Below are 10,993 nucleotides of genomic sequence, written 5' to 3'. Positions count from 1 at the left end.
ACTTGTGGGTGTGGTTTTAACCCATAATTTGTCATTTGATCTAATAAGTGTGGTGAATCAATTTACTGTAATTGTGTTTTGTTATTACAGTAATTTGTAATTTATTAAGGATATCTAGTATTATCAATTAACATTTGATGTGAAATAAAAATAAATTGAGTTAAAATGCACATAGGCAGGCATTAATTGTTGACATGGGTAATGTCTTGATGGGCCTTCTTTATCTTGAAAATTTACGATATTTAAAACGATATTTGATAACCTCCTTTTGAAAAGAGAATGGGGCTGTAGATAACTTTTAGTGTCAGTTGGGTGTTGTCAATTCTCTCTCTATAAAGGTCTTGCACATGGTTAACTCAGCAGAAACCCAAGTGTTTGAGTCAGAACACACACAGAAGAATCTGATGTTGGTCAGAAAACACATATAGAATAATCTAATGTTGAAAATAGTCACCTACTTATATATTTCAACTAAGAGGGGATTTAGTGTTTTATTAATCATGACCACGTTATCTTGTGTCTTCTTTCTAGATTATTCTAGAAATCCTACAGTTATCAGTTTCACATGACATGTCAAGTGTGGCTTACTCATGTCTGAGTACGTGACTAAGTTCACATGACATGAGTGCAAGAGTAAAAACCACTCTATGAAGAAACTTTGAGTCAACACATATCTTTGGGACAGTGACTGTAGAGCTTCCTGTTTCAGCCTAAGACCTTGCTGTTTCAAATTCACCATCAGCCCAACTCAAACATCCATACAATTACTATGAGGTCTATGCAGTTTGCCTTTGCAAGGTGGGTTGTGTGTATTATTTAATACTTTGAATGTTAATGTGTTATCCAAATTGTATTTTTGGAGAAAGATGCTGTTGTCTTAGCTTGTGGTTAACAATGACATGACCATATGATTGTGTGTGAGTGAATGATGTAGCACATGCTATGTACTATGTTATACAGCCATGTATGTTGATTAGTTTTGTACAAAAATTAATGTTTTGTATGTCTTAAAAAAATACATATAACCAATTATAAGTTAATTGCAGCATACAAGAACAATAATTGAAATCTGAACTCTTTGAATTATTTTCTTATTCAGTATAGTTGAACTTGCCCTCTTTTTTCTCCTCAGCAAGGGATCCTGCCAAGGTACCCTAAAAAGCACCCTGCTGTACATCTGTCATATTTACTCAAAGCCAACTCCAGTTGCCAAGGAGATCATGATCCTGCTGTCTTTGTGCCTCACAAATGCTGTGCTGACTGGTGCACTTCTCTTCCACTGGCTATCAGCTATCTTGAGATATGACCCAGACACCTCTGGCACCATTGCCTGCATCTGCAGTGTGGTCATCTTTCTCCTCTCCGTCCTTGTCCATCCTCTGCGTTGTGTTCTGACCATGATGCTCCCAACTCTCTGCACCAAACAGGGCCGGAAGCTAGTAATCTCAACCTCTGTGATGGTGCTAGTGTTGAACATCATCCCCAACATAACCATCAACGTAGGAGCAGTGATGCACATTGTGAAGTGCGCCTCTGAGGGGTTTGCACAGACACTGTTAAACTCATCTGACACTTTAATTGGAGCAAAAGAGGAGCTTGTTAGACAGACAACTACAGCAAAACAGAATCCTTTGTTTTTTGGGGGAGATTTGGTGACCAATTTGAATACATTTGACAAGGTTACACAGATTGATGTTTCTGAAGTTAAAAAGAGGTTTCTCAACATTAGCAGGCAGGTTGAGATGGACTTTGTGCATGCCAATACTTTACTAAAGCAGTGTAAACTTGTATCAAACAGGATTCTAGCTGCTGTCTTTATAATCTATTTGATTGTTGATTCAGCCTGTTACTTGAGCTCATATCTTACATCACTTAAATTTGACAATTTGTATTTTACAAACAAATTAATCCAAAAAGCATCTATTAATGGAGTCCATATAACTTCCACCAAAAATATGGTTAATTCTGCTGGTTGTAAAATAACAAAACAGGAATTTTCTGAATGTCTGACTTCAATTGTACTGGTGACTTTATATTTCACTGCAGTTATCTTAGTAATTGTTTTGGATCACATTGTGTATTATTTAGTTACCAAAATAGAAACTTGGCTTTTGGATGTTCCAGCTAGTTTTGTCAACATGAATGTGAACTATATGGTAAGATAACATCAATCATCATTTCCATTTCACTTTGTATTTGCTATACTGTCACAAATAAATATGACATTTGCAACTGCAAATGTACATTAAATGTACATTAACAATGAATGCAACATACAATGTTAACAGTTATCTTATTCTCCAACAGATTCAGTTTTACGTCCCTGCATCATGTCTTAGCAAACCATGTGTGGCGTTTGAGCTGATAAACTTCCACAAAGGCTATAAGGAGTCCTTCAGCCCTGCGTCTTTCCTGTGTGATCCAGAGTTCTCATCCCCAGATCTGGAAGTGAGAGTCTGGCTAGCACTTCTCTTCCTGCTGAGCTACACTATGGTCTTCCTGGAGATCTACGCCAGGAGACTGCGCAGAGCAATAACGTCATCCTTTTACAGAAAGCATGAGGAAAAAAGAATGGATTTCTTACTAAAGAAAATACAAGTAAAGCAAAGATGCGAGAAGAAAGGTGTTTTTCACATTACAATTGCACAGGAAAGTACTGGTCATGTGGTACTGTAAGTGTGTCAATGTTATCAACACAGTGTCAACAGTGAGTGTTTCATTCCAAGTGCCACCTGAGGACAGAACATGCAAGAGTGAGTCACTGTCATAGACAGACACAGAACACCACTCTACCGCCTCTTCTCATCAACAAACACATGTGAAACTGAGAGGCCAAGCTTGAGCTGCACACACAGTATCTGTTGTTTCAAATGCTGTCCATTTACGGTAACGTTGTGCGATATGTGAGATAATCTTTTGCGTTTGTATGAGAACTTCATGCTGACTGGGCATCTTCACTATATGTCGTTAAGTTAATATCCCACTAGGTGTCACTAAGTGACTATGATTGTAACTTCAATTTGACAGGATGTGTCAATCCTACACAGTAGGTGTTGAACGAGACAGGGGAATTTGATTATTGAAAATCTGTCCCCAGGTATTTTCTATTAAAATTAAAATAAATAAAATATTCTGTCTTTGTGTGACACTGTATTTTACTGAACCTATAACGTCCTGTGCTTTTCATCACCACAGATTTGAATTCCCATGAGGCTTTTAACATTTTTAGCTTCACAGTTTATTAATAGAATAGTTCTTCATCTATTTTTAATAAAAACCATTTTGCCCTATTTCTTTGTCCTATTTCCAAAATGTGTATTTCAAAACTCAGGCATCTGTGTCTAGATAACACCCTTTGTTGTTGTGGGTCCTAGACAACATGAATTATTCATCAGATATGTCTTGACATTAACTGTTACTGCTACACACTGATTTATTTTTTTATTTTCTGCATAACCAATCCACATTATTGGCAGCTCAACTGAAACTTCACATTTTGCTTTCCTTTGAATATCTTTATTAACACTTATGTTACGTTTACATTACAATTTTCTATAAATACTTATTGTATATTAGTTACAGATACATTTGTTAGATAAGCTTAATGCATAGGTCTAATTGAATAACCGCCTCTTTGTTAACAATTTTCACACTCCCGATTTACAAACTGTTCCAGACATACATAGGTGAAGTATTCTTACTGAACCATCACACCACAACAACGACAAAACAAACAAAAGCACTTTTTGTCCTAGCTATGTTTCTGCTGTTTTCCCTAGGACCAGCTCTAGGGGGTGTTTGATTTATCATGAAAAATTATACAAATGTATGAAATTATCTGAACATTTAAAATTGCCCAAATGTCCTGATGAACCAGCTCTGGTTCACCCACTTCACTGTCTTCCTCTCTCTGATTGTATCCTCTCTTATAGGGTACAACAAGACAGGAGGATTCCGCTACCCACTTCCCTTTTAAAAACAAATCTATCACCAAAAATAGACACTGTGTAAGACTCTGTCATGTGAGTTTGACTAAATACTGTACCTGTCTATATCTTTGAGCTTGGAAGGCAACTCATTTTGATGTTAAGCATCCTACCTAATCAGAATCAACATCAAGAGTTCTGTTCATCTGGCAGAGTTAGAGTGCTCTCAGACGTGCCACAAGTGCCTCATTAAAATCTGCTCTTTTAGATGGAGAAAGATCTAGATGAGGTTCCTCTATATGATGAGGTTGGCTGGCCGAAAGGCTTCATTATAAGCTTTTAAGGCTCACTATGCAGCATCCACTGCATCATCAGGCAGCCAGTAGCTGTGCAGACAATCCTCCCAGAGGACAACACACATGGTCCCAGTGCCTTGAAGCAAAAGTAAGGGGACTGCACCGTTGGAGGTTTCCTGTTAGTGATTACATCCCCTTTATTTGAGTTGTTGATTCTGCTCTTTAAGATGTGCCTACTGCTCTAAGATGGAATAAGATTGAACCTGGAATATGGCCATGTCCCTCTCACTGCAGAATACACTATATTTACAGGAACATGTCAATCTCAACATCTTTGCTGCAGAAATGGTGTACTTGCTTCAGTTCCCAGTATCAATGCTAAAATAATAAAATATTCTGTTCAAAGAGATTAACTATGGTCTATTTGTAGTCTATAGATGCAATGGAGAAGTAGTGGGTTGATCCTCATCCTGATGCTGCAGTTGTGACTGTCAACAAGCTGGAAGTTGAGCATAGAGAATAATATACACTACACGCATCACCTAAAATAGTCCAATCTTTCATCCCTCTCAAGCAATACATACTTCGTAGCCTGTGACGAGGATGGTGAGAAAAGAGAGTGGAGCGAGAGAAAGGAGATAGAGAGGGAGAGACAGAAATGCAGGAGAGGGAGAGAGAGAACAACAATTGTTTTAAGAGAAGGTTAGGTGGTTGAGAGACTGTTAGGCTACAGTTCTTCTTTCCAGTCTGCAGATCAACGTGGACTTTCTAAACCTAAAGAAGTGGCACCTTAAACTAGCCTCCAACCCATGGTAAGGAGTGGAATGACTGTAATAATTGTCAATTGCTTTATGTATTTATATGGAAATTAAGCATTGTGCATTATGCAAGTGTATTAATTATAATTGAGAGATTAATAGGAAAAAGTATGAATCCAAAAAGGTTAATACAATTATTATACAAAGAAATTAGCGACGGATGAAATAATACATTTTTTCTGGAATTTTGCAGAGTTTCTGTGGGACAATAAAGACTGAGTAAGAGAGCCTTTGATTTTGATACCATGGACAACCACACATTCGTCGCCACAACCGTCAATACAACTCATAATACAGAACTGAAAGAGATGCCACAAAATCCTGTTGAAGTTCAGATTGTTACTATCTTTCTTGCGATACTTATATGCGGTGTTGGAATAGCAGGAAATATAATGGTAGTGTTGGTTGTGCTGCGAACCAAGCACATGATGACCCCGACCAACTGTTACCTTGTCAGTCTTGCTGTAGCAGACCTTATTGTGCTTTTAGCTGCAGGCTTGCCAAACATTTCGGATGTGGTTGCTTCATGGTTATACGGTTACGCAGGATGCCTTTGTATAACATACCTGCAATACCTTGGCATTAACGTGTCCTCCTGCTCGATCACAGCGTTCACTGTTGAACGATACATTGCAATATGTCACTCTATCAAAGCGCAATTTATCTGCACCGTGTCACGGGCAAAGAAGATTATTGCGTGTGTATGGATCTTCACGTCGCTCTATTGCATTATGTGGTTCTTTTTAGTGGACACGGAGGAAACTGAATACGCCAATGGGGTAATGGTCCGATGCGGTTACCGTGTCTCCAGAAACCTTTACATGCCAATTTACTTTCTAGACTTTACGTTGTTTTACGTTATTCCATTGATTGTGGCAACTGTGCTGTACGGCCTCATTGCACGAATTCTTTTCATGAGCCCATTGCCGAGTAACGTCAACGACAGAGGCCATTCTGTGCACCAGGGGCGCAGCAACAGCACTGGCAAGGTGTCGGGCAAGTCCAACAAGGGCGCAATGTCTTCAAGAAAACAGGTGGGCACCTGCTTCACTTGAAAGTAAAGCTACTCAACAACCCATGTAAAACTGGATTATAAGATTTAAATTCGTATTCTTCATAATTATTTCAAAATAACTTTATTCAAATCATTTTGACATTGGACATAAATAGCATTCAACATTAATTCATCAAGGCATATGATAAATTGAACAGAACCTGATCAGATGAAAAGATAATTCTATTTTTACAGCTATCCGGTCATATACTTTTGGTCACATGCTCATTCAAGAATGAGCATTGTTTTTATTAGTGTGGGTTTAACACAAGGTAGTGGATAACAAACCTGATTAGGGGACGTCGACACTCGGCAGACTATTCTTTCTTCTAAGGTTTATTAAATGTTCATGGCTGGTGGTCACATATGTTCAGAAGTCAGGGGACCAGCAACTAAGGGACACCTGTAACACTGTGATGTTATAACATCCTGCCTTCTCTTCCTACTCCCTCTGCAGGTCACAAAGATGCTGGCAGTGGTAGTTATTCTTTTTGCCTTGCTATGGATGCCATACCGAACTCTGGTGGTGGTAAACTCCTTCATGGACCCACCATACACGGACGTATGGTTCCTGTTATTCTGCCGGATGTGCATCTACACCAACAGTGCCATCAACCCCATCATTTACAACCTCATGTCTCAGAAGTTCCGCGGCGCCTTTAAAAAGCTTTGCAAGTGTCCAGGCCAGGGTCCAGAGAAGGTAAACAAGTACAATGTGCCAGTGTATTATAGCGTCATTAAGGACTCCTCCCATGAAAGTAATGAACCTCTCACAGAGCAGGAGGATGCTTGTAGCTATGGAAACACTGTAAAGAGGGTCAACTTTACACATAAGAGTAATGATTCAAGTAATATGTTCAGTATTGCTTGATACAGGCTAATCCATCCTTTTTTTAAAGCTCCAATGTATAGTCAAGCCCAGGGTCTTAACATAATATAGACTTATTATTATATATGAGAGCTGTCTGTTATTGTGTAGTTGTTGAAAAGGCAACACCCTGCCAGTACATGGGACAAAATATGCTTAGTTGTCTGGCCCTGGGACAAACACACTGAGAAAAATTATGTGCTACGGTACAGAGGGGCCATTCTTGTGTAATTGACTTTATGATGTGTAAAAAGGATTTGTGTAATCTTATTGCTGTTATTTTACTGGTAAACACTTAGATACAGATATCATTTCTACATTTGTGCATCACCTAATATTTAGGTGTTGTTTTTTGTTTAATTTAAAGTAGCATTTTTTGCGTTTGTAAATATATCACTAAACATGAAAATGTTTCTTGTTTAATTTGTTTTCCATGCCATGCTCACACTTTGAAGTGTGTGATACGGTTGTGCGATGTGTTTGTTTTGCAGTATTACTATATGAAAGTATGTTCAGGGCAGAATCAGCCAAAGGCCATCATACTTTTGGGAAACTTGTTGTTAAGATTTAGTGTTCAAATTGATGAATCAAAGTAAAAGGTAAATAAGCAGTATATACTTGTATGTGGTGTTTTTTAAATCTTTAAACCAAAAAAGAAAATATCCTGGAATTATTCAATTAAATATTAATATTAAACTATTTTTCATGTTGGTAACAATAGACTAAACAGGCCTAGCCATGTCCATTGTAGGTTCTGGTAAACCTCCCAAGTTCAGTAGCTGGACTGCTACTAATGGTTAAACTCAGTCGACAGTTCAAATACTAGCCACCCACACCATCAAGCCAGCTGATGTGTGGTGATGCTATATTTGAGGTTCCCTGTGTGAAATGCAGCACACTGGCTAAATAGTTAAACCTAACAGTAGCCCAACATTCAAGCCCCCTGAAAGTTGGATTGGCGTTATGACTAATAGAGTTAGAGTGAGGACATGAATTGTGTGATGACCAGCCACCATCAATTTGAGCACGACCTACTACAGAGCTTCAATAGCATCTGAATATTTCTGTATCCAACTGTGCCAAAGTACACAAAAAAGAGTGTTATTAGAATTGTTTTGTACATGTGGCTGCGGTGGTACATTTTTCAGGATTTTTTATTCTCATCAATAATTGTATTTGTAATTGTTATGCAGCAATATATGCAGCATATTACATTGTATATATTTAGTTAATAATCCTACACACAAGTGAGCTTTATCAGGTTCTTAAAATACATTTGTAAACTGAATACAGCGTGTACTTATAGTCCTTTACTTTTTCATTGTAATGCCTCTACACCACACCTTACCCCATCCCTCCACCTCCCCACCCTGTCTTGAGTCAGTTTGTTTGTGAAAGTACTGTGGTAAGTAGCAGTTCTATACTGGGACTTGTCAGACCACAGATGTATACAAGCCAATGGGTTAGGGTTATGCTACATATACTTGCCAGTGACCTGACACCCCCTGAGCTGAGTTCTCTGTTGCTCAGTAATTATAGCAATTAATAATAAAATAAATAAAAGATTTACAATCATCTAAAAATACCCCAAATAGACACCAGATGTTCTTCTCAAGATTTGGGGAGATTTCTTAGTCCAAACATTAGAAAGACCAGTCCACTCTCTTTAAGCTCACTCAAGACCTTATTTACATTGGAACAACCTTTATCCACCACCAACAACGTATGCACTTTTTAAAACTTTGTGAGGGTTTGTTTTTTAAATGTTGATCTTAATTCAAGCAACTCAAATGGTGTATTTCCGATTATCAAGTGCACATCTGAATTGTTACAAACCTTAGGAAAGTGTTTATTCAGGGAGGTATTCTACAATAATGTAATTTTACAGTTATTATTTTCCTTGCAGTAGCATATTGCCAGGTGAGAGTGATGAAGGGGTTCGACCAAAAGGATGAATGCTAGTCTGTTTGCGTGAAGCTTTCAGTCATCACAAACATTTCCCATAGATCAAGTCCCTTGAGGCTCTTCTCTCTGCTATAATACTTTGAGTTATCAAAAGCCCACATGCCACTTGTCAGACAGTAGCCTATCAACTGCAGTCCTTCAAGCTGTTCCAGACAACATATATCTTAAATGTTTCACTTGATACACATTCATTTGTGTAGTTTGCAATGCTTTTGCAACTTAAAAAAAATAATGATTTCTCTGGGGCTAAATGAAACTAGCTTCCCTGAGACCACTTCTCTCTGTCTTTGAGTGCCTCCTATAAGGACAAAGCACTAGAAAGGATCTTACTCTCCCAATCTCACCATATACACTTTGATCTGAGGGTGGATAATGCCTTTCCAATCTTCATACACCAATCTCTCTGGAGCAAAGAGACACACTGATGACCCCACTTTGTGCTAAAGAGTCTTCCCCATCAGTGAGACTACATATAATCCGAAATGTAGCATGGGTATAGAGAGAAAGGGAATATCTCACAAGGAAAAGTAGGTAGTTATAAAAACAGGATGCTGAAGCTTCATTTGAAACACAAGATAAACAAACAAATCGAGAATTATATGAGGCTGTACTTAATGTAGGTATACCAATAAGTTTGCTTGGCACACTTAACTTTCAACTTTTCATCCAGAATCAGTTCACAGTTATGTAAAGGTAGAGGAAAGGTCATAGTTATCGTAGTAATAGTTAGTAAGGGACAGCATTGTAAAAAAATTGAAGTCTTAATAATAGTCAAATTAATGTCAGAATCCGTATCCACAAAATATTTCTTTTTTATGTAACATAAATAAGATAGCATATTATATACATGCTAGTAACTGGCAAATGATATACATAAGCTCACAGACCTGTCTTCTGTATTATGGCCATTTTGTTTTAACACATATTGACAACAATGCTGTGTGCCGTTTACATGATCAGTATACCAAGCATATACGTAAGAGTTATTATCATAGAGGACATTTATTCACCTCTTACTTCATAAGGGTCTCTGCCTCGTAACTATTAGGATTCACAACAGCATAATCAAAGCCCTACCAGAGGTGAACAATGGTTATTTTGTGTTGAGAGGTGAATCATTCTGTGATTATTTCACGATGCCCATTATGACTTGCTGAAGAGTCTGATTTCTTTTTCATTTTCAGTAATCCGCCCTTGAAAACAAATTCATTCCCTTAATTAATATTCATACCCTTAAATATCCTTCACTTAGGTAACAGAAACAAACTGTCATATTTTTGTTGTTGTTATTTTACAAATAGAGTGAACTAATAAGTTTATCATTTTGTTATGTGGTTCATGTGAAAACTACATTAAAAAAAAACTTTATGTGAAAACTACATCTTTTTAATAAATATTTATTGTACTTACAGTCATAGTGAAAACTTCAAAGTGAGAGTGATTAAATATGCAGAATCTCGTAAAGCTTTGGACCACACAGAGTGTATACTCTGAGGACTCAACTTAGTAGCCTAAGTGGAAATTTCTCTGTTCATTCATGTTAGAATTAATATTTATGTTAAAAGTAGGAAACAATTATCATGACTGTCTGTTTGTAATACCACAGACAATCACTCGCAAAATTCTTTGTTCAAGATGTTTCTTGATCACTCATAATTATTAAAAACGTTCTGCTTATGTCAATTATGCATATGCCACTTTGTCTTCCATTTCGTGTTTCATATCACATCTTGTGTTCATGATCTCTTCATGGTAACTATGGTTGTTTTTTATATGTAGTCCATAACATGCAAAAGGTATTAGCTTTGATCCGTACATCTAAGTAAAGGGCTTTTGGGAGGGGGGAAAAAAGATTTTAAAGGAACACCAGTCCAGTATGAAACAGTATTTCCTACTCTTCCTCACACTTCTGAGATTGAGAGTGTATAATAATGATGGTTTACCACCACTACATAGTCTAAGTGTCATAAGGCTGATGTATTTTCACCATGAAAAGGAAAACTATTCAAAGTATTCTTGATTGGTGAAAGGCAATTTACATTTAGTCATTTAGCAGACGCTCTTAT

At 37.4% G+C, this 10,993-nt stretch overlaps 2 protein-coding genes across 2 annotated transcripts; both read left to right on the top strand.

The window, feature by feature from the left end:
- Window positions 1-760: 760 nt before the first annotated feature.
- On the top strand, window positions 761-3,128 carry ocstamp (osteoclast stimulatory transmembrane protein). Its single transcript, XM_084680952.1, has 3 exons — window positions 761-798; window positions 1,133-2,156; window positions 2,308-3,128. The coding sequence occupies exons 1-3, from the start codon at window positions 770-772 to the stop codon at window positions 2,674-2,676; spliced, it is 1,422 nt and encodes a 473-aa protein (XP_084537078.1). The 5' UTR covers window positions 761-769; the 3' UTR covers window positions 2,677-3,128.
- A 1,717-nt stretch (window positions 3,129-4,845) lies between these two features.
- LOC146251919 (thyrotropin-releasing hormone receptor) lies at window positions 4,846-8,120 on the top strand. The gene is made up of 3 exons (XM_084679893.1): window positions 4,846-5,034; window positions 5,234-6,074; window positions 6,552-8,120. Exons 2-3 carry the CDS (start codon window positions 5,286-5,288, stop codon window positions 6,963-6,965), a joined length of 1,203 nt encoding a protein of 400 aa, XP_084536019.1. The 5' UTR covers window positions 4,846-5,034; window positions 5,234-5,285; the 3' UTR covers window positions 6,966-8,120.
- The last annotated feature ends 2,873 nt before the right edge of the window (window positions 8,121-10,993 follow it).

The sequence above is a fragment of the Hypomesus nipponensis genome, chromosome 18, assembly GCF_054491055.1.
Source record: "Hypomesus nipponensis isolate SF chromosome 18, ASM5449105v1, whole genome shotgun sequence".
Classification (NCBI taxonomy): Eukaryota; Metazoa; Chordata; class Actinopteri; order Osmeriformes; family Osmeridae; genus Hypomesus; species Hypomesus nipponensis.
This window is presented reverse-complemented; position numbering and strand designations above follow the sequence as displayed.